We start from the raw sequence: 23,490 nt of genomic DNA, 5'->3' as shown, positions 1-23,490 counted from the left end.
GTTTCTCTCATTTCTTGGCTCTTCGTTGACATGAACCTGTGACAGGCTGGAGTCTCCTCTGGTTCTCCCCAGTGCTGCTTCAGGTTTGTCCCCTTGGATGAGGCTGCTACATGCCCCTTAAACTGTGCATGCTCTGGGTAGGGGAACCTGCATCACTAGGGCAGGGCAACAAGTGAACCCAACGATGTGCCCAGCACTAAAATCTCCATCTTTGGAGGGCAGAGACTTCCTGACCTGCCAAGTCCACAGGACTGGCATTTGTCACCAACCTTCTGGGTATCTTCAGCTTCAAAGGAGGGTTTGCAGGAGGTTTTACTTTGTTCTTCCTGCAAATGAGGAACCTCTGTGCCTTGGTAGGAGCATTTCCATAGCAATGGTCCACTCAGATCAGTGTCCTACTCCAGGAAAAGGGCAGTGCCCAATACTCCAGGAGAAAGGCCAGACGCTGTGAGGGGTAACGTGCTCCCCAGGGAAGCCCTCCTCCCAAATTTCCCTGGTGAAAGGTTGACTTTGACCTGAAGTGGGAGAGTTTAAAACCCTTCCCAAGGTTCACAGGTAATATATACAGTACCTTCTAGACCAGTGATCCTTTTTACCAATACCACATTTAGGAAGAACATTTCAAGAATACTCCTGGCTGGTTCTGTGGTTTGTTCTGCTGACGCTGCTGAGTGGATTTAGGCGAGTGAGAAGTGGTTTTGAACATCATCCTAAGCCAACAGGGGTATGGCACTGGCTCAGAAAGGTTTTCCTGCCCCATTTTCCAGAGTGGTTCCTTGGATTCCTTACTGTGAAAGAGCCATGGTTGTTACTGTTTAAGAGAGAGACAGAAAGCACACACATCCTGAGAATGCAAAATAATCTCATTTGGAAAGCTGAACCTTGTGTAAATTCCTGAGCATGTGAAGTTAACTGTAGATGGGGAATTGGGATAGTGTTCAGTTTTGGGGGGAAAAAGGCTTTGAGCAGAGTAAATATTTACCAAATCAATTGAGTTTTTTCCTTTATCCCTCTTTGCTTTAGCTCCATGAGTAAACACATTGTAATGATACTTTATGCACTCCTCTCTGTCAAAAAGGGATGGAGCCAATCAGTTTCGGGCTTAAAATGTCTCTTGCTTTCCAGAGCTCTCTGCTGTGGTTCCATCCATGAGTGTCTAGAGGCAGGACTGCCATCAGTAGGGGTGCAGGACCAGGGTGGGTTTGGGAGCAGGGCTTATTCACAGAGAAACTCACAGACCATGGCTTTCCTTGCAATCATGGATGCTGTGCCACTGTTGGGACCTTGGGTACAGTGACCCTGAGGACCCCTCAGCCCTTGCAGCCCTCTATGATGGAAGGCAGGGTTTCCCCCTTGTAAAGTTAAGATACACGCAGGTGTTCCCCAAAAATGCCAAGGCAGTGGAAAGAATTCAAAAAAGTTTATTCAAGGGTAAGAACCCTAGAAACTCACAAAGAATATTCTGCACCAGCAGTGAGAGTGCTGGGCCTGAGAAAGTAATGCCTACTGATCTTTTCCAGGCTTCTTATCTTCTCTGGCCTCCCCTCCCCAGCCTCCAGGCAGGCACAGCCTGTAACACTGTGAGGGTTTATCTCTCCTCAGACCAGAGAGAGAGAGACTGCTGCTTCTTCTCTGGGACACAGGAGGGAAAGAAACACTTCCCCCATCCTTGAAAAAGGGGTTTCTTCTTAGGCAAATGTCTCCTTAAGCGGCATTTAATTAAGCTCTAATTTTCCTGTTACAAATTCTTCCGAAAAGGGGTAGGAATAGGTATTCCTACACCCCTCCTGCCAGGATTGGTTCTACACACACCACTCGGTTTTAAGCTCTCTCTTTTCTTGTTCCTTGACCACCTCTCTTGTCTGCCTTTCCCTTCCAGGTCCGAGAAGTGTAGTGTTTCTGAAAGCTGTGAACCAGGTAAGGAATAATTCATTTTCTCTTGCAAAACAGCGATATTGGAGGATACACTAGAGAAAGATGCCTGCAAATTAACATGGATGTGTGACATCTGGTTGCGCCACAGTACAGTTCTCTAATGACTTTATCCCCATTCGATAGATGCAGAGATGAAGGTTCTTACTGTGTGACCCTCCAGCTGGGGCCCAAAAGGGCATAAATTGAAATAATGAGGCTTAAGCATGTGCTTAAATGTGAAGCAAAAGGAAGTCATCAGTCTCAGTTCCTTTAAAAGCCATCACTTAGAAGTCAATGGTGTCCGTGTTCTGAGCACCACAAATGAGAAGGAAGTGCTTTTCCCTATATTTAGCAGCTTTGACCCACTGAAAGAGCACACCAAGCCTCGCTGTCTTGCTTGCCCAAGCTGCAAGCTGGGACTCTGCCCCTTGCAGTGGATCCATCCTGTTGTAAGTGAGGAGGTTTATCCTGAGATAAAAGGAAGCAGGGGCACTGTGGGCAGCCTCCTGGGGCAGCCTCTTCCTGGGGCAGCCTGTCAGCATAGGCTCCCATCCGCTGCAGTTCAAACCATGCTGAATTTTGCAGGGGTTCAGCTGGTTGCATCCTGGTGTGAGGCAGCTGCTGTCAGCCCTCTCAGAATAGGGGAATGTTGGGAGCATTAAAAATGCCAGAAGCATTCACTGGAGACAGCTTCTCTGTGTCCCCACCACCACCTGTTGGTGGCCCAGTTCATTTTAAGTGAAGAAAGCCAGGAAACGAGCATATAACAAGGGCCAGTGGCCACTTCGAGGGCACCAACAGCTCCTGCCAGCTGACTTGTTTTCAGAAGCCATGCCTACAGGTGTCCTTTTGGGTACCTCCATGCTGTGGGCTTGATGCCACTGGGCCACTTGTACAAAGCCTTGCGGGATGCTCAGTTGGCATTGAAGCCACAGCCGGCCGCACTTTCCCTGCATTGGTGCTGCATTGGTGGGCCCACATGGCATTGCTGGATCCTGTTGGCGACTGCCTTCCGTTGTCTTTCCCCATAGGTACCTCAGGAGAGCTAGGTGGAATCAGGCAGATCAAAATCGAACCAGACGAGCTGGACATCATCCAGATCACCATACCAGGTAGTTGCTGGGGTCCCGTCTGTGTGCAGTGGCTGCTGCGCAGGCAGGGCTGCCGCATCATGTCTCAGCATTTTGCTTTGAGAAGAGGCATTAGCAGTGTATCTCCCAGCGCAGAAAGTTCCCTTATGCACGTGCAATGGTCTTCCTTCACTGACAGTCATTTAAGGAGCATATTGAGATTTCCTGGGAGCATTGGTAGGTGTTTCAGGGTTCTTTGTTGTTTTTCTCTCTCCTTCATTGCTTTCCTATCTTGCCTTTCCCTTGGAGAGAGCCTGGGTTGCTTCTTTTCTTCATGCATGGGCTTAGAGGATCCCAGGTATTGAGTGCAGGATGCTTTTGACGAGGTCCTTCATTTAGAAAACCAGCTTGGTTATGATGAGTTCATAAAAACAGGTCTAACCTGTTTAATACAGGTTTAATATTAAGCATGTGCTGAAAATGTGTTGGAATTGTTGACACCGACAGGGGAAATTCCCTGCATTTCTGCCTGTAGAGGTCATTGTCAATGGGTGGTGATGGAGATGAGGTGCTTGAGGGGCAACTGGGAGAGCTGTTTTCTACTTACCTGATCTGGACAGCACAGCAAATGATAGGATGATCCTCAGGGTTTAATGAGTGGATTGTTAGCAGTTTGCATTTTCAGTGTGCTTTACAACCATTAATTAATAATCTCACCAGAATAAGGGCAAGAACAGGACTCAGACGTGCCTGAGGGTGAGCAATGCTGGGGACAGCAGTGACATCCAGCCCTACTGCACCAGTGTGGCACCTCTATTGCTCCCAAATTGTAGCAGTCCCCTCAGTAAGGTGATAGCTACGGATTCACTCCAGGACTGATGTAGGATGGACTTATCTATGGTTAATACAGGGGAAGAAGAAGGAACAAGGTATAGTGGTACGTCAAACATTTTAATTTTCAACTTGGCAGCTAATGAAAGAGAAGGAAGCTAACATGTGGTGAGGTAGAGGTGCATGGCACAAAGAGGAGGAGGAGGAGGAGTAATCACCACTTCTCCAGTGCCAGGGAGATCATACTCCAAGTCCTGAGTCCACCTTTTTTTACCTTATTTGAAGATTGAGCCAAATCAGAGGGAGTGCAGCTGAGGACAGGGAGGAAGACTAATAGAAAAGAGGTTCTCACCTGCAGGGAAAAATTGATGAAATTGATTGAAGTGTATAAACTAGCTGTAGCTTTATTTAAAGATTCATTTGGATGGCTCTTTGAGGGCACTGGAGAGCCTAGCACTTGGGGAGACAGGTTTAACAGAAGAGGGCAGACAAATTGTGTAAGGGAAGCCCAAAGATGGGTGATTTTGTGGAGGAAGGCAGTGTAAGTGAAATGGTTTCCCCCCGTGTAGTAGCTAAGTTAAGCAGCATTAACTTTTTTAACCAAAATTGAGTGCCTATATGGAATTAAACCAAGTAAATAATTTTGAAGTATTTTTGCTCTTTGCCTTCTGTAGAGGTTAGAAAGAGACTTTTGCTTCTCAGGCTGAGTGGTTGGGTGTGTTTCAGGGACGAGCTCTGGGTGGTTCTGGGGAGGAAGAAGGCAGATGCATCCCCAGAGCAGCTTCTGGTGGTGTGTGGGGCTCCCAGAAGTGGAAGGCCCTTCACTCCGTCTTTGCTGATGGGTCAGGACCTTCTGAACCCTGTTTTGGGGACAGTGTGCCCCTGGCATCAGAACAAAAGGTGCCCATGGATTTTTGTCTGCAGACCGATCACCCGGTTTAGATGAGATGCACGACCCAGTGCCCACACACATGGCCTCAGAGGAGTCGAGCTACATCCTGGAAACAGTAGCAGGTACCAGAGATGAAGCATCTGGGAGACCGGGTAGTGGCACCAGTGTTTGTGCATGTGTCAGAAATGAGTAAATTCCATTTCTGAGCCAAAGTGGTGGAGTTGGGACCCAATTCCAGAGTCTTGGCCTCAGTCAGGCCAGCTGGGAGCTCCGATGAACTAACTGGTAGCTTTTCTGGCACTGCTGTTCCTTCCCAGCCCCCAGCAATCTGCAAATCCCAGCTCCTCTTCCTGGTTCATGCCTGGGATTTATCTGTGGAATGTGTGCTGGTCCAGTGGCTTCCCTTGCTCCTGCTGGGTCTCTCCTCTCCCAGGGAGCCCATGTCGAAGGGTAGGCAGACCTCTTGTACATAGTTATTCTGCTGATGCAACTCCTGGCATGCTGGTGCCAAGCCCACCCTCTGCTGGGACACATATTCAGACCTTAGTGAGGGGAGGGAGCATTTGAGTGCCTGTAGGGCACACAGAGAACTCCTGTTCATGTCTGGTCTGGTTTTGCTGGTACCTACTACTGCTAACTCTGTTCTTCCTCATCAGGGACAGAGAAGGGGCCAAGTGAGGAGTCTCGATGTGAAGAAAGGCAGATGGAGGGATCAGGTGAGTCTACAGTGAACTCTGAGCATTGCCCATCATTGCAGGTTTTTGGAAGGATTGATGAACACAGATGTATTTTTGTTGGATTTTGTGGGCTTCCTATGTTATCAGCAAAACCTTCAACCTCCAGAACCTCAGCACAGAAGGGCACCACCATGTTCCTGGGCTCTATCCTCCCCTCCCTTGCCTGGATTTACTTTTCTACCATTTTTTTTTCATTTCTGACTGTTAGCACCACTCTGTGACAGGTGCATCCCTGCCCTTCCTTGCTAGAGGATGAGCTTGGAGGCAGCTGTCAGAGGTCTGGCACTGATCTGGGGGCTGCCAGAGGTCAGGAGCTGCTCACCTGTGCCATATGTTGCTTACTCCTGAAGCAGCTGGTTGCTCAGACCAGTTCTCTCTCTATTGTTTGGTTTTTTTTGCAGATGGTATAGGGGATGTTTTAAGTCATTTGAGGAAACAAGTTGAAATTCTGTTCAACTCACGATACGGTAAGATGGTCATTAACCCATTTCATCATGCTGAGTGTTGGCCTTGTCACCTTCCATTTCCAAACCAGCAGCTGAGTGAAGGTGCTGTCTAATTTGTTTGTTTGCTGTCTGCTGGGTTTACAAATGCATTTGAAATCTCTTGAGGCCTTGTTATTGCAGCTCTTTCCCTTGGTTTCCTCAGTACTGTTTCACTGACTGCAGCCCAGGAATTGCTGCCATAGCCTTCAGCCTTCCTCTCTTGGAGGAAAGGTCCAATGTGGTTCTAGCACCACTTGTTTAAAATATCAGAGAGGGTTTTCCACTCAAGGTAGTCATTGCAAAGCTCAGGAAGGCTGGTGTCACCTCAATGGTGGGGGCTAGCACTCAGCATGCTCTGCTCACCTCTTCTTAGAGAGGTTATTTAACTGAAAATACAAGTGAGGTCACACCTGCATTTTGAGAGCCGGCAGAAAGTTTTTCCCAGTGGTAGGACCAGGAGATGTGGGTCTGCGTGGCAGTCCTCACAAGTTGGAGGCAGAGTGGAGCTGCATCCTCTGGGCTTGTAGAGCCCATCGTGACCAGGGAAAGAAGGGCCAGGATGCTCTTGGGCAGGGCTGGGCACTGGGGATGCAGCTGAAATGGCCATCAGAGTGATGGTCCTTGGTGCACCCCATGCTTTAATAACAGACTGGGAGTTGTTGTCCACACTGGGGGGATTTTTGTCCTGGTTTATCATCTCTGCCCAAACATTGCTGCTTGGCATTGGCTGCTCAGTTGCTTTTGGCAATATTTAGCTGTGCAAGGGGAGCCCTCACCATGCTGGGCTCCACAGGCTGATGGGGTACCCCAGGCACGTTACATGTCCCCTCACCTAGGAGAGGGATTTCCATGGGGGTCTGAATGTGGGGTCCCATTGCTTGCAGCCTTTTTGGGAAGGCAGGCTGTGATAATGTAGCAAATGCAAAAGCCTGCTCCAGCTGGCTGCCTGGCTCTGTCCCTCTTCTCATGTCTGCCAGTGTCAGGGACATCCCCACTAGGGTCATCCCCACCAGGCACAGAGTGACAATAAACTCCCCTAAAACCTCCACCAACATGCCATATTGCTGTTGCTGTGACCTGACACAGAGGTCCATCAAACTAATGAGATTGGGTCCCCATGCAGCAAAAGCCATAGGAATATCAGAGCCGGTCAAAGTCCCCTACTCCAAGTTCCTGATGTACCCTGAGGACCTGTTTGTTGTGGGCTTGCCAGAAGGCATTCTACTGCGCCGCCCCAACTGCTTCGGGATTGCAAAGCTGAAGAAGATCCTGCAAGCAAGCAACAACATCCAGTTTGTCATTAAAAGGTAAGGTGGGTGGGTTGTCATTAAAAGGTAAGGTGGCCATCCCTTGGAAGGATGTTTCTGCTCAGAGCTCCTGCTGCTGTGCAGTGTCCTGGGGAACATCCATCTCTTGGTCACCGTCAATAAATTTGCTTGATTAGAAGCAAGAGTTGTTGCCTCATTGGAGCCATCCATGGGAGGCAGCAGTGGTGTTATTATCTGTCCCTTGATGTCTGTTCGATTTTTAACCTGTTTTTGCAAATGTTGGCCACAGCAGCATGGAGCATCCAACAGTGGGAGAAGGAGCCTTTAAACTTTAGAGTTCCTTGGTGTGGGGCAAGGAGAGGGTTGGGAGCCCTGAGGGGTCTTCCTACAGAAAATGACTCTAGCTGTGTTTGAGATGTGCACATGGGTAGCTGCAAACATAGGGAAGATGCCAGCCCTGTGCAGATGAGGGGGTGTGTCATAAGAAGTGTGAGAGGGCTGTGAGGAGCCCAACCAACATAACACAGTAGCGTTGCCCTGAAAGAGGGAACAGATCCAGCAGACATGGATTTTAAGATGTCTTGGGTATTTTGGGGATGTTTCTCACCCAACTGCTGACACAACCAATGCGGCGGGTGGCTGAAACAGAAAATAAACATTGGGAGCATGGAGATTTTGTGGTGTCAGAGCAGCAGCTCCCAAACCAGCCCAACCACACTTTGGGGTTTCTCTTGTCCTGATCTTGGACCCATTTCTTAGTGATACAGCTTCAGTGCAGCTTGTAACAAACCTTGCTGTTGCCTCACTATGCAGTTTTAGCATTAGGTGCCAAGGTAAAAATTTTTGGGGCCAACTGTATGTTGAAAGGAGCCACGCACAATTTCTCCCATCCCTGAGAAACATTCAGGACCATGTCCAGTAAAAGTCTGTAGCTACTGACTTAAGTTGCTCTTAGAGCTTTTAAATAGTGTTAGAGTGAGTGGATTGTGGCTGTAGGACTGGTGGTCCTGGGGATGCTGGAGCAGCAGGGTCTCACTGGCCAGGAAGGTCAGTCATGTGCCCTATGCTTCCCTCTTTTTTTCCAGACCTGAGCTGCTGGCAGAGGGCATAAAGGAGCCAGCATCGGACAGCCCAGCAGCCAAAGGTAGGTTGAGAGACGCCCGGCAGCTGGCCATTAGGGGATAGGTAGGAGAGGAGTGAGAGTGATTTCATACAGCATTTCTCTTGCCTTACCTCTTCACCTCGTTTTTTGGCTGGAAACCCCTCTCCCGTGCATCCCCCTTGGCAGCACTGCAAATCCTAATTCCTCTTATGTCCCCTGTCTCAGCCGCCGGCGAGAGGGACTCGAGCGAGGTGCAGATGGAGGACGCTGTGAAGAGACAGGGCTTTCAAGGTGGGGGGCTGGAGGCATCTGTGGGGGCTGAGGCAGAGCCCCTAGCCCACTGCAGGGGCTGCACGTGACAAACACATGGGAAGGGAGCGCTGCGGGTGTTGGGGCTTGGTGGGTTGGCAGAAGAGCAAGGCAAGGCTGGGAGGAAGGAGAGGAGGGAGGATGAGGGGATGGGAAGCACAGGCAACTGGAAAACAAGATGTACAGCTGGGACAGGCAGTCCCACAGGTCCAAGAAAGAAGCTCAAACTGCTCTGCTTGGTGCCCTAATTAACCTACTTCGCTTATCTCCCTGTCTGACCTTGTGAGATGCATAATTAAGTTTACAAGCCTCGGGGTTTGCCTTTTCTGAGGCTTTTTCCACCTGGGTGATGTTTTTTGTATAAATGCCACTCAAGTTCAGCATGCTCTAGCAACAAAATAGTGGCTCCCTTGGGGGAAGTGATGGCAAGAAGCCTGTGGGCTGGGCAGGCAAATGCTGCCCTTGCTCGAGCATCCCTTCTTGGGCCTTGGGGGCCTGCAAGGGTTTGCACAGGGAGGGAGCCTTTTCAAAGCCTTTGGCTTTTCCAAGAGGCTTTGGAGTGTGTTTTATTTTAATGCAGGTAATTATCACAACTGAATCTTGAATTTCACGTGGTTTTTATTCTTAGCAAAGAGGCAGAGGAAAAAGCCCCATATTTCTGTTTAGATTATTTTTAAGGACTTTGAATGGCCCACTCCAGAGATTAGCTAATTGCAAGATAAGGACTTTCCTATAATTAGAAAATGGCATTACTTAAAAGTCACAGAGTGCCTTTTAATTTACCAGTAGAAGTCCATAATTGATTCTTTATTTTACAGAAAATTATGATGCCAGGCTTTCCAGAATAGACATTGCTAACACGCTGCGGGAACAAGTCCAGGACCTGTTCAATAAGAAATATGGTGAGAAACCAGGCAGGGAGTTGGTTTTATTCCTCCCTTATTCCCTCCTAATTCTTTGCTCCCTATCTCTCCCCTCTCCTCCTGATTCCTCCTTGCCAGGTACTTTCTTTCATCTCCCCCTTGAGCCACTGACACCTTGGAGGGCCAGGAAGGAATGGCAGGTCTGGGAACTGGTGCTCTTTGCTGTAGGAGCTGTGGGAGCAACAGGGAGTGGCAGGAGGTTGGGAAGAGAGTAAGAACGGGCTGTACTGAGCACCCGTAGAAGCACTGGGGGACAAGTAGATGCTGCCCCTCCTGTCCCCAGGGCAGGGAAACAGTTATCCCCATGTCATGGTTTAGGAATAGTATTCCCCAATTTAGTGTTGTTGTTCAGCACCCCACTTAAAATTGTTCTTCTTCAGTGTTACATGATAGAGAGGGCTGACAATCTGACTGTAATCTGGAATAATAATAATAATAATGTCCAGTCTTCGCGAGCGAAGATCCGGGGAAGGTCTTTACACCTTCCAGCCTGCGCATTGGATTTTTTAGGTGAGACACAGTGTGCGCGGAACTGAGCCCACCCTTTAATCCTAAGGTTCATCTGCCGGGACCAAGCAAGCTTGGACGGTGGCAGCGAGGTCCTTAGGACGTAGATGGATTGCCTATTTAAGGGTTAACGAGCTCCATCAGCCCGGGAGTGGCCCTGACCGGGAATCGAACCTGGGTCTCGGCGGTGAAAGCGCCGCGCCTTTACCACTAGACCACCAGGGGCGCCAATCTGGAATATGCATCCTCCAAAAACCCACAGCACCCGGGAAAGCCTGCGTTTCCTTCTTGCTGGTCAGTGGGGACATAGCTGCTATTTTGTTAACCACATCCATTGGGATCTGAGGATGTCCATGTTGCCATCTTACTCCTAAAACCTGAATTTCCTGGGCAGGTCCCTTGACCTTACTTTGTTTTATGACAAAACCAGCCTTCAGGAGGATCTGGATTATCTTCTCCCTTTCTCAAAATCTGCCTCTGCTGTGTTCCCCCACACCATGATGTCATCAATGTACTGCAGATGTTCTGGAGCCTCACCCTTTTCCAGTGCAGTCTGGATCAGCACATGGCAAATGGTGGGGGTGTGTTTCCAGCCCTGGGGCAGTCGGTTCCAGGTGTATTGAACACCCCTCCAAGTACAAACAAACTGTGGCCTGCACTCTGCTGCCAAAGGAATGGAGAAGAACCCATTAGCAATGTCGATAGTGGCTCCTCTTGGCTGCCTTGGACTCCAGTTTGTACTGAAGTTCCAGCATGTCCAGTACAGCGGCATCACTGGTGGTGTGACTTCATCCAGACCACAGCAGTCCACTGTCAGTCTCCACTCTCCACTGCACTTATGTACTGCCCATACAGGACTATAAAAGAGTGTACTGGGTCTGGCTGAGATGGAGTTCACCTTCCCATAGCAGCTGTCCCAGTGCTGTGCTCTGCAGTGGCAGCTAAAAAGGTGTTCATAGCACACCAGCGTTTTGGCTGCAGTGCTCCCACACCATCAGCACTGTCTCTCAACATTCCCCCCATCAGTAGACTGAGGACAGCCAAGATCCTGGGAGGGGCCAGCTGGCCCAAATTAACCAAAGGGATATCCCATGCCATAGGATGTCAGCTCAGATGTAAAAGCTAAGGAAAACAGCTAAGGAGGAAGGGGGCATTCATTATTTACAGTGTTTGTCTTCCTGAGCAACTGCCACACATGCACAAGCCTCACTTCCCGGGAAGTGGCTGAACATTGCTTGCTCATGGGAAGTAGAGAATAAACCTTTTTTTTCCTTTTTGCTTGTGTGTGCACAAACTTTCACTTTTGCTTTAGTGAACTGCCTTATCTCAATGTACGAGTCATTTTCCATCTTATTTTCTCCCCCTGTCCAGCTGGGATGGGAGTGATAGAGTGGCTTGGTGGGCACCTGGTGTCCAGCCAAGGTCAACCTACCACAAAGGTCTTTGCTGACCTGCCTCTCAAGTTCACGAATCATCTCATGGATGGGGGTCACAATATTGTCGACGGTGCACTGTTGTGGTGGTGATCAGTACCTGATGTTCTTCAACCCTTAGCAGTCCCACAACAGAGGGGCCCTCTGCAAGACCAAGCATGGTATTCAGCTGTTTAATTTCCTCTGTCTCCACAGCAGCTATCCTGGAAGCCCAATAATGCCGTTTTGGGTGCTTGAGACACCCTCTCCTGAGGTAATCTATGCCAAGGATAGACTGGGCCTCTGAGCCAGTCACAAGGCGGTGTTTTCGCCATTCGCTCCCAGTCAGGCTCACTTCAGCTTCCAGTACAATCAGCTCTTGGGATCCCCCTGTCAGCCCAGAAATAGAGATGGATTCTGTCCCTACGTATCTTGATGGCATCGGGGTACATTGTACCCCAGTGTCAACTAAAGCCTTATGCTCTTGTGGGTCTGGTGTGCCAGCCCATCGGATCCACACAGTCCAATAGCTCCAACAGTCCCTTTCCTCCACCTGGCTGGAGGCAGGGCCCCTTTAGTCCTGGTCATGGTGCTTGTTGCTCACTTCTTGTAAATATGACCTGGAGGTCCCTTCAAGAGGATTGAACATAACATCATCCATTCTATTCTGTCTGAGAACGTGCCCTCTGGAAATTGGAGCAGCATTTATCCTTGAAGAACTTCCTGTGGTGGTTGTCCTACCTCTCAACTCATGCACCCGTGCTGTTGGGCAGAGGTGGGTTTTCCATCCGACTTCCTTATGTCCTCCCCATGGTCATGCAGGTAAAACCACAGGCTACCTTGTGGTATATCCCCTCCCTCTCGAGCAGTTGGGCGCTTGCTCCCAATGGCAGAGATTCTAGTCCGTACTGGTGGGACATGGGACACTTCCTCTTTAGTTGGCTCTAGTCTTTTGAGTCTGGTCACGGTCTTGGACAGTCTTTCCACAGCTGAGGCGCAGGTCAGGTGGGAGGAGAAAAGATGATCTTCATACTGCCAGAGTCAGATAGTCACCTGAAGCACTGTTTGTCCTCCTTCTTTCATTGACATCAGTGCCAGTGAGTTGGTGTACGATGATGGCACGCTCCACACAAACTTCTGCCACATGGATTGTGTGGATTGGACCTCATCTGGATCCACAGGGGCTGCTCATTATTTGACTCTCTATAGATCACCTCCAGCACAGCTAATTCTCTCAGGTACTGTATACTTTTCTCCGTGGTGTTCCACCTGCTTGGGTGCACTATGAGGTCACCCTTGAGAGATCCCAGTTGCTTGGCTTCACTACCATCTACTTCCATATCCTGGCCGTGATATCCCAGCACTGGAGCAGCCAAGTCACCAGGGCTCTCCTGTGCATCTTGCAGCTCACCCAGGGATAGGGATCAGGTGATTATCTCTGGCCCTGCCTCTTCCTCCTGTTCTGAGGGCCCTGCTTCCTCTTCATCCCTTACTAAATGAACTGATTTTGACCTGGATTTCTCCTTCTGTATAGGGGCAACTGCTACTGGCACAGGTTGTTCCTCTGGTTCAGCTGCAGTTTGAGTGGCCACAGTGCCTGTTGGTCTGCTTTCCTCGTCCTCCCACTGAGGTCTGTCTAGTCTCGAGCAGTGTCTGACAAATAGTAGCCAGGACTCAGCACACTGCGTAACTTTGCATCCTTCTGTAACTGCCACAGCATTTTTTCTTTCAACTATCCTGTCACTTTGTCTGGGTCCTATAGTTGTTCAGAAGTGAGCTTCCAAACCATTGGAGCAGAATAGTCCTTCAAAAATTGGCCCATTTTCTCCCACTACTCATGACTATCCACCCTCAGGGTAGATCTTTGAAAGACCCTCTAAAAAATCTCTGTTGTAACTTTAACTGTGGTGTGGACAGCACTGAGGAGACCTCGCAGACTTAGCAACAAAAACGTGTTGTCCTTAACATCCAAAGGGAATTCAAAATTCTCAAAAGCTGTTAGAACAGGCCTAAAGGAGAGGAAGGGGGTGAAATGCTGGGGAAAATCACCCCTCTGTTCCCCTCACGGGCTGGGTATGATTATTAAAGAATTCCCTGAGGTAGCATCGAAGGCCAGGGCAGGAGAGCAATACTGAAGACACATCTCAAATGACCCTCGTTGCCCTTGATGTTATCATGTCAAAAGCTGATATCACACCGTACAGCAACAAAGCAATGCTGATCCTTCTACCTGCTCTGAAAAAGAGCACCGCAAGGAGCACGTGGTTCATATACGGGTTAGGTATATACAGGGTTAGGTACCACAACCAGGTGAACAGACCCAAGCAACATTGTGACCTAATAACCTCCAGGTCTTAGCTAAGGCCCCTCCTGGCTACTGCAAAAATTGACCCTCTCCTGGCTGGAACCAAGACACCCCATTTTGTAGGCAGGGGGAAGACTTGCACATGTTTCCAGCTACCTTGGAGAGGGAACGTGCCTATGGAGTAATCTCCAGATAATGTCCCAAAGCAAAGAGCAGCAGCTTTCCATCCCTCCCACTGCAGTGAATGGTCATCATTGTGCAGGATGATACCTCTCCTCGGCCCCACCAGCTCTGTTGCACATGTGTGCCTGTCTTAGGACCCCTCTACTGCCATCATGGAGGCAGCCTGAAAATGTTGGTCCTTGATCTAATGCTGACCCGGTGCCTTGAGCAGCCTGCCCACGCTGTTCTGTGCCTTGGTGAGGGTAGGGATGGAACCAGAGCCTCGGCAGAAATGGTATCCCTGGCATCCCACACACTCACTGCTTACTTACCACTCTCTTCTCTCCCAGGTGAGGCCTTGGGGATTAAATACCCTGTGCAAGTGCCGTACAAGCGGATCAAGAGCAATCCAGGGTCGGTGATTATAGAGGGACTGCCCCCTGGGATCCCTTTCAGGAAGCCCTGCACCTTCGGCTCACAAAATCTGGAGAGGATACTGGCTGTCGCTGATAAAATCAAGTTCACTGTGACGAGGTACATGGCAAGAAGTGTCAGCTGCCCCATGAAGGGGAAGAGGAGGGAGCCCACCTAAATGCACCCCCTGCTCTGTAGCCCCATTGGGGCAGATCTGTAAATACTGTAAGTGCCTCCAGCCCCCCAAGGCAGCAATTAAGTTGACAGCTAGGGTCAACAGAAAGGAGGGGATCATGAAATAGACACTCCTGCTCTTTCCTCGCATCTGCTGCCCAGAGAGATGGTGGGGCAGGCACTATCAGGAGAAAAAGGTTCTTGATGCGATGGACGTGCAAGCAGAGAAATCTCAGCCCCTTTTTCAGGAGGCATGAGACAGATTATTGCTGATGCAGGGAGGTCCTTTAGCACTGCCTGTTCATAGCAGGACCCTCTGAGTTTCGCATCCAAACGGGATGGACATGGGTGAGAGGGGAAAAGCACTTTAGTTGTGTATCACACTAAGGTGACATAGGGAAAAAAATGGACTTTGAGTGGCTCCATCACCCTCTTGCTGGACTGTGCTGCCTATCTTCTTACCAACAGGGTACATGCTGCCCCAAGCAGCAACCTCATCCCCACAGAGCTCCTGCTGGTCCCCCATGAGTCGTGCCACAGCATGTGAAGGACAGGCTGATTCCCAACCTTCTCTGGGCCATAGGAGGGTGTTTGGTCCAGGCGTGCTGGCTTCCCAGTACCATTTCATTTTAAATCTCCTTTTTTCCTTATTTTTCACAGGCCTTTTCAAGGACTTATCCCCAAACCCGGTAAGAGATGATGCCTTTTTTGCCTAAGTAATGTATTTGCCAGGTGTTTAGTGATGGTCAGGGAATTGTAAACTGTGGATGGCAAGCAATAATTTTATCAGTTGGAGAAAGGTTGTCCCCACTTTACTTTCCTGGGCTTCCCACTTTGGTTTTGTTGTTGTTTGGTGAATTTGTTGCCTGAGACAGCTGGCCTTAGCGTCACCCATCGGTACTGCTGCTCTTTCCTTGAAATAATGGCATTTTTCAAGGGCTAATCTAGGGCAGGAATCTGTTTTCTATTTAAGAAAGGACCCACTTTCTTAAGTGTTTTCTTAAAATAAATCTGCATTGCAATGAGCTGGCACGTTTGGTGGGTCATGTGAAGGTGTGGTTAACCACAAGAGTCTCTGTTGGGCTGCAGCCTGGCACTGAAAGCCCACTCCAGCTTGTGGGCATTTCATGTGTAGATACACTGGGGAAGTCAGAGCAGAGGAGAGGACAGGGTGTCTGGGATGCACTCCATACACAGCTGTTCAAATCACCATCCCAGAACCGTATCCTTCACTGTGTATTCCCACAGTAGCTTTGTCTCTCATTTCTAGGCTACCCAGAAATGTGGGTAAAAACCTTTCTCAGTTTTAAATGTCTGTCATTACAACTATTGGAAGAGCACAGTTGGGTGCAAAGAACCTTGTCATCTTTATTCATGGCTTTTCACTTCCTTGGCCAGCCTCCATGGCGATGGCACAATTTAGGAAAGACAAATATGGCAGAGAGGAAACCATTTATATGCCCTTATTTGGAACAGCAGAAAGCTGTTAGAGCTCTAACAAAAGGTGAGCTGTCAGAAAAATTCAGGCATGGTCTTTGTGTTCATCTTCTGTGTCCCTGTGTAGGCTCCAGCCAATGATGCCTCAAGACCTCAGCAGATCTTAGCCTTAGACTTGTAGGTTTTGGTCCTAAGCAGCAAGGTGCCAGCTTGCATGGGCCAGACTTTAAATGACTCTCATTTTTGCAGAACTCTTGTTTTCCATGGAATTACATGGTTATGTATCTGCTCCTCCAGCTGCATCTTGTCTTCCCATTCCCCAGCCGTAATCAGTGTAATTGCATTAAGAGGCACTGATCTGACACAAATCACACCATTAACAAAGGAGAACATCAGAAGGCAAATACTTCAACATGCTACCTGACTGGGAGATGCAGCCTGATAAATAGAGATGGAGAGGAAACTGATTTTCTTTTTGATGCACAACATTTTTTTCTCTCCTTCTCCAGCTGAATGCTCCCCCCATGGACTGGCCCTTCTACCACAAACCTAAAGACATATTTTTTATGTGTATTGTGGTACCTTGAGTAGGCTCAGCAGGTTGCAGCATCCCTGCCAGGCTCGGTGCTTCAGTCTCTCTCCTCCCACTGAGGTTTTAAATAAGAGCAGTCACAGCTGAGGGGTTTTCCTTATGTGACATCTCAATTTGTTATAGATTATTTCCCATACTTGCCAAATCTTCAGAGACAATTCCAGGACTTATAATGATTTTTCTAGTAGTCAGATTACCATTGGAATATCTCCTCCAGAAAAGAGCTATTTGTATTTTGCCCCCCTGAAAAATCCCCACTGGCAGCAATTAACCTGTCATTTGCTTTTCCACGCCATTACACGAAAGTGGATGGTGGCAACAGAGTAGTACACTCACTGCCTTGGCTTTGATCGCTTTTCATCTGCCTTAACAAAATGAATGATTTCCAACTAGCCATAGTTCACTAAAAATGTAAATTTAAGAGCATCCTTTTTACCTCAGTCTTGTGTAGTGAAGCTCTGCCATGTAAAATGAGCAGCAGGGTGCTTGGCCTTAAAACAAAATGGATAAAAATCACTTTTATTTGATAGAGGAGGGTTAAAATGAAAGCAATAGTTACTCCCAAGCGGATGGTATTGCAGAGGTCTCTAAAACTGGAAAGCCCAGGAGCTGACTTTATAAAGGTAAGGGAAATTAATGGATTTTGTGGATCACTTTGGCCAAAAATCACATTTTAAGGAAATTAATCACATTTTAAGGAAAAGGGGAAATTTAGCATAATTTTTAAATCCCTTTGGAGTGATTTTAGTTGCCTTTAGGTTAAATTATGGGGGTTAATTTGCTTTAAAGTTGTGGTCCTGCTTCATTGCAAAGAGCATTCCCAATAAGTGCAGGACCATAGATCTCTCTCTTTTGTGGACACCTGTTTTTTCAGCGCAAGGATTTCAATATGATCTGAGCACCTCAGTGCTTTCTTCTCAAGATAATCTATAATTTATCTGTTGAGATGGTATCTCCCCTCTATTGGGAAATGGGGGTGGGGGGAGCTGCTGGTGCACAAGCAGGTGGGGGTGCTGTGCCTTCAGGGATGCTGTTTGCAGAAGGAGGTGGATTTTGGGGGGAATGAGGCTGGTGTTTGGAAAAAAAAACCTTCCACAGTACAGGTTTGCAGCCTCTGAAAGATGGGACAATGGTCCTGAGACCACTGGTACCAGCACTTCACCTCTGTGGCTCCCCTGAGGGCTTCAACCCAGAAGCTCCTGGCATCAAGAGGTTTTTGTTTTGATTTCCAATGTCTTTTTTCCACAGTGCTAAAAAAGTCTGGTCTCTGCTTCTGCAAAAAGACTTTCAAAACCCCTTTTTGAAAGCCAAATGATCTTTCACCATTTAACAGGAGTGACTGAGCAGGGGTGAAGCTCCAGTGCTATAAACACTGTGCTTATCCTTTCTTTTTTTCTTTCCTGAGGCAAAGAGATACAAAACTGGCTTAATATAAGCCTTTGAAAAAAAAAAAAAAATCAAGCATAAGTAATCTAGCACACACATTAAAAAAAACTTTCTGTATGTTAATTTTTATGTGCTTTGATTGAAAATGTACACCAGCTACATCTGTCCTATTCCTCAGCTCCCTATCACCCTGATAGATTATTTCCCATACTCCAATTAATAAAGTAGGGCACTGATTCTTTAATTAAAAAACCCACACATCCAGGCATCCTTTTTAGATACTTTTTTTTAATCACAAGAGCACAATCCTCCTCAAGACTTTGATGAGCTGTGCCTCTCATTAGAAACTCCTAGCAAGAGAAAAAGAAAAGAGGAAAGCAGTGATGGGGCTGAGCGCATCTTGCTCCATCACCAGGTTGCTTTTTGAGATCCATGTCCCTCTTCCTTCACCCATCTGCCCTGTTTATCCCTTGTGGGAGCAGCCAGGCCTGGGGTGAATTATTTTTCACTGCTTCTGGTCTGAAGGTGAAAATTCAAGCAGGGAGTGTGAGTAACTGTGGAGATTCGAAGCCTGTCTGTGATTCCAACCGCCTTTTTCTTTCCCTAATTTTGGTCTCCTTTGGCCATTTGCCTGTGTATGCGGCATCCTCTTGCTTTCAAGAAGGCAGCACCATCGCCCAGCTCATCCCAGCCCTCATGTTCATTTTGGTCTTACCTCCCTCCTGCTCCCCACTACCCTCATATCCTGCTGGGTCTTTCAGAGACCCCCACTCCATTTTTCAGGGTGCTTATAACACGGTGAGATGAGTACTGCTCCATCCTGGCTGTGGTCCAGCACTTTGGGATGCACTCCATACCTCACAGTATTGTGGCCCTGAGCCTGGTGGAATGCTTCCCATGGTTAAGGCTCAGCACATGTAGGTTAGCAGGACAAGAAATTTTAATTATCCTTCTTAACCAGCATGATTTCATAACAGCACCTTGAAATCTTTGCTTGAAATGCTGCAAACACCTTTGAGTTGCTGCCAACCAAAGAAAATGTAGTACTGCCCTTTCACTGGTTCTGATCCATATTGGAAATATGCTGCCATATGTTTCTGTACCTCACTGCTTGCAGTCTGCTTGCACTCCTGTCTGCATTCCTCCTTGACAGAAGTCATGCCAGGATCTTGTTCCCTCTTGGCTTGGACTCTAGCTTGTCTTTCCCTGCATCAGCATAATCCACCTGCATCTCTTTCCCTTTGCATAAGCATTTAGTGCTGTGGGTGCTGCGCTCAGGGTGCCCACGCAAGCAGACTGTCACCAGTGATATGGGGGACCAGGCTGCAGAGAGCATTGCTTATTTTCAGGCAGGATCCTGCTGTGTGACAGCAAGTGGCAGTGCTGCAACCACTTATGGCAGGATTTGTCGTCCTGCAGCCCAGGGATGCAGGGCCCAGCTCAGTGCCCCAGCTCATGAGGTTCTGAGGTCTGTGCCCAAAGCTCAGTGAGTGCAACTGCCCTGGGCAGAATCCCATGTTTTTCTCTTCCTTTGGTGCCACTGAACTGAAGGGCTCTCATCCCCCCACACAGGTGCTGCAGTGGCTGCTTTCCTGAGCCTCCTTGAAATGTGGAACACGTATTTTGAGTTATTTCAAATTGCTTATGCCTCTGTTTAGGAAATTTGGACATGTGCTCCTGCTGTCTCCCTAATCCCCTCCAGTTTGCCAGTGCCAGTGCACTGCAGTTTGGCAGCAAGAGCCTCCCCACTGAGCCCCTTACTTGCCCTGGTGCTGCAGCCCCAACCTCCCCACTGGCTGTCCCTGTGGCTGTGACTTCAACAGGATGAGCCGTTTCATTCCTACTCTTGCCCCATCACGCAAATCCTGGCCCTAGCCCTGTCCCTGCAGCTTTTCCCCAGGAAATTAATTTCTTTTCGATATTGCTTCTCACTTCGGAGTCAGTGGCAAACACCAGCCTCTCCTTAGGGACTCCTCTTTCTCCTGTTTTCCCCCATTGCTGCAGAACTGACACAAGCTGCTTGTTTACTTTTCATCTGCTTTAATCTCGGATTTTTTTTCTCCTCTGATGCTGGAACAGCCGTGCAGCACAGCCGCTGCTGCTCTGGTATGTGCCATAAATGCTGCCATTCGACTGTGCATCCCTGGGCATGCGTGGACCTTGAGCTGCCTAGGAGTGCAGCATACCTCAAGGGATGCTTGCAGGCTCAAGCACATTCCAAACAAAGCAGGTGCTGGTGCACGGTGGAGAGTCCAGCTCACCACTAAATAACTCACCCAGCACTTATTTAGCTACCGAAAGTGACTCTGTGCCAAGGGGCCTCAGGACCAGAGGAGTTTTAAGCTGTTAGGGACAGCGTTGTTCTGGGTTTTGCTTTAGTTTGTGTCCAAGAAACCAAGCTGCAGCACTCATGGCTCTCTTTTTCTTTCTCTTTCTTTTCTTTTTTTTTGTCTTCCGGTAACTTGCACTGTAGCCCCTAGACGGATAACATCCTTGGAAAAAGCGTACGCTGCCTTGAATGGTACGTAGCTCAGTTGATGCATCGTAGATGGTAGCAGACAAGAAATGCACTTGCGTTTTAATATGGGAATGAAAATGTCTAAACCCCCCAAATTTCAGGTATTTTTTTTTCCTCTCTGCTCTGTTTCCCTGTGATACTCCAAACTGATTGATAGAGTGTTTTATTGTTGTTACTATTCTCTCTGCATTTCTAAGCACTGTTGATGTAGTCCCTGGTCATCAGAGCCAGTTCTGCTCCACCCAAACCAACCTGCCATGTTCTCCTCGGCTCATCCATGTGTCCCAGCAATTAATTAGTTAAAAATCCACTTACTATTCAACATACTCTGGGCCAAGGTTGGTGCATAGCTATGAAGGCTCGGGGGATTTAAGATATAGACTAATGTATAGGAGTAAGGAAGAGCTCTTCTGCCTGTACCTGTGGCAGGGCAAGGCAGATATAGCAGTAGTGCAGTCAGCCAGCTGGAATTCTGGCTGCGTGTCTAGGTGTCAAGTTTATAGCTCCATTTTCAAAACATGCATGTGTTGAGGTAATTCTAACTGCATTTAAATCTGAGTTACTGTGAAATAGCCTCAGTAAAGACAGCAGGTTTATTCTGGATTTGCACAGGGGTATAACTGAATTGCAGCCATGGAAGCTAGAGGTGGAAAGAATCCTCTTAGGATTCAGGGCCAGATCCTAGCTGTTGTAAGTGTCCTACCATGGCTGGATGTTTCTTTGATGTGTCTGGGATTGGCTGCGGAAGGGATCTAAGACACATTCTCAGTGGGATGTGTTGGGCAATGGCAGTTTTCCTGATGAAACAAACTTCATGACATGTGCTTTGGTAACAGAAGGTTTTTACCCCATGTAGAGGAGGGGTATTGCCTGGAGCAGCACTCAAAGGATGCTGTTGGTGGCATGGGAAGGAGAAAGGCTCCACTGGGTACCCTGCTCGGCCATGCTGTGGCTTCACTGCCAAGATCAAGGCTCTGCATGTGCCATCATGAACACAGAACCATTGTTTATCCTTGGGATACCTTGTTTATGGTTTTGAGTGGATTTATTGAGTCACTAGAAGAATAGGCAGTGATTTGGATCCTGTTGTCCAACAGTAGACACCTAAACCCCAGTTTTAATAATTACTAAATGTAACTTGGTGTTTTTCGAAGAAACATCAAATTCTGACAAGAAAAGCAAATAGTGCTTTAAAAATATGACCATGTGGATGTAAGTGTCTATGGAGGCCAGGGGTCCTGGCTTCAGGCAAGTAGGATTGGGGAAAAATGGTTAATCAACTGGCTACTTTTTGAGGAAAAAAAAAAAAAAAAGATAAGACAGAACTGAAGGCAACAGCTTGGATAAACCTGATTGATGGGAAGGACTCTGCACATTTCAGGAGCGGCAGTGGCTTCCTTGAGTTGATTAATTCCCAAATCCAAATGGGTAAAGTTAAAGGGACATGGAGATTTTTCTTGCCTTGGGATGGAGGGGCAGGTTCCCAGGAAGCAGTGCCACTGGACAGAGCCTCCTCTTTGGCTTCTCTGTTATGCATGCTCAGTTCCAGGTTTTCCATATTTGTTTGTGTCCTTGGATGGGAATTCATGAGTACTGCAAGGTGGAAAAAAATCCCTTGGGATCTTGTTTCTGGCACTCACGTCGCTTGGGGCATGAGCGGAAAGGAAAGAGCTGCTTCATTTTTCAGTCCCAGAGAATTACATGAGTGAGAACACTGAGTTTTGGTGTTTCTTTGTCTGCTACCATCTACACATCCACACGGGTGCATATATACAGCCCAGAAACTGAGCATCAATGACAAGGAAGTCACAGAGGGAGCCCATAGGGTTGGCCCCCACTGGCCTGCCATGGCCTCTGAATCATCACTGGAAGGCATCAGAGCTTCTGAAATCAGAGCTCTTTGGTAACATTTGGGTTGCATCTATTCTATTTTTTTTTTCCATGCCATTCAAGCTGCTTTGTTGCCCTTTCTGGATTTGAAGCACAACATAACCCTGGGGTTTCATTGCAGAAATGTCTTTTTGGTTTTTCCTAGTTATATCAAGGCAGAACAATTGTTTTCCAGGTGGAGAAGAGCCTTTTTTGAGGCTGTACCATGCAGTAGCAGAGTGGGGACGTTTAAGGGTGCCAGCTTCTCTCCAGTACCTGCAGCAGCAGGGTGGCCAAGGTGTGGAATGGGGTTGTTTCTGCCAGGGGTGCTGAGTGTTGGACTCAGTCCCATGCTGAGGGACTTGCAGTGGGTTTTTACCTTGTGTTTAAAACAAAACTGCCAGCCATTTGTTTGCTTAAAATCAAAACAAAACTCATGTGCTCAAAATAATCAAAAATCATAGTCGTGTGATTGCTTAAAATGAAACTAAATAGCTTCAAACTGGGGGCAGAGGATGCTTGGATCCCTCAAGCCAGAGTTTACAGGGCTCACCTTGATGCTATAAAAACCCACTGTGAGACCCCACCTGGAGCACTGCATCCAGCTCTGGGGCCCTCAACACAAGAAAGAGCTGAATCTGTTGGAACTAGTCCAGAGGAGGTCATGAAGATACCCTAAGGGCTGGTACACCTCTGGCATGGAGACAGGCTGGGAGAGCTGCAGATGTTCACCTGGAAAAGGTCTCTGGGAAGACCTTAGAGCCCTTTCCAGTACCTAAGGGGGCTTCAAGACAGCTGGAGACAAACTCTGAACAACTGAGAGGACAAGGGGGAATGTCTTCACACTGGCAGAGAGCAGGGTGAAATGGAATACTGGGAAGAAATTCCCCTCCTGAGGGTGGGTGAGGCCCTGGCACAGGTTGGTCAGAGAAGCTGTGGCTGCCCCATCCCTGGAAGTGTTCAAGACCAGGTTGGATGGGGCTTGGAGCAAACTGGTCTAGCAGAAGATGTCCCTACCTGTGGCAGGGAGTTGGAACTGCATGGTCTTTAAGGTCCTTTTCAACCCAAACCTTTCAGGGATTCCATGATGTCTACCCAGTGGCTTGCCAACCAGGGTGACAGTGCCTGCCTTGGGTGCAGTGAGGGTTCTCTTTGAGAGGAGAGAATATGGGAAGGAGACCCC

At 48.2% G+C, this 23,490-nt stretch overlaps 1 protein-coding gene and 1 non-coding gene across 6 annotated transcripts in view; one reads left to right on the top strand and one right to left on the bottom strand.

Moving 5' to 3' along the window:
- GTF2IRD1 (GTF2I repeat domain containing 1) overlaps positions 1 to 23,490 on the top strand; it is a 52,169-nt gene that overhangs the window by 23,512 nt on the left and 5,167 nt on the right. Inside the window, exons 12-23 of one of the 5 annotated variants that reach the window (XM_050325684.1) lie at positions 1,880 to 1,917; positions 2,946 to 3,026; positions 4,740 to 4,829; positions 5,364 to 5,423; positions 5,846 to 5,911; positions 7,053 to 7,236; positions 8,283 to 8,341; positions 8,525 to 8,590; positions 9,427 to 9,510; positions 14,268 to 14,451; positions 15,166 to 15,194; positions 20,394 to 20,441. In XM_050325684.1, coding sequence (XP_050181641.1) covers positions 1,880 to 1,917; positions 2,946 to 3,026; positions 4,740 to 4,829; positions 5,364 to 5,423; positions 5,846 to 5,911; positions 7,053 to 7,236; positions 8,283 to 8,341; positions 8,525 to 8,590; positions 9,427 to 9,510; positions 14,268 to 14,451; positions 15,166 to 15,194; positions 20,394 to 20,441 — 989 coding nt within the window. The remainder of the gene's footprint in view (positions 1 to 1,879; positions 1,918 to 2,945; positions 3,027 to 4,739; positions 4,830 to 5,363; positions 5,424 to 5,845; positions 5,912 to 7,052; positions 7,237 to 8,282; positions 8,342 to 8,524; positions 8,591 to 9,426; positions 9,511 to 14,267; positions 14,452 to 15,165; positions 15,195 to 20,393; positions 20,442 to 23,490) is intronic. The other 4 variants (XM_050325687.1, XM_050325686.1, XM_050325685.1 and 1 more) reach the window with 4 other exon arrangements.
- Positions 10,192 to 10,264, bottom strand: TRNAE-UUC (transfer RNA glutamic acid (anticodon UUC)). The gene has a single exon. It is a non-coding gene; the product is annotated as a tRNA-Glu (tRNA).

This window comes from Myiozetetes cayanensis, unplaced genomic scaffold, assembly GCF_022539395.1.
Source record: "Myiozetetes cayanensis isolate MyiCay16 unplaced genomic scaffold, myiCay2020 scf30, whole genome shotgun sequence".
Lineage (NCBI taxonomy): Eukaryota > Metazoa > Chordata > Aves > Passeriformes > Tyrannidae > Myiozetetes > Myiozetetes cayanensis.
This window is presented reverse-complemented; position numbering and strand designations above follow the sequence as displayed.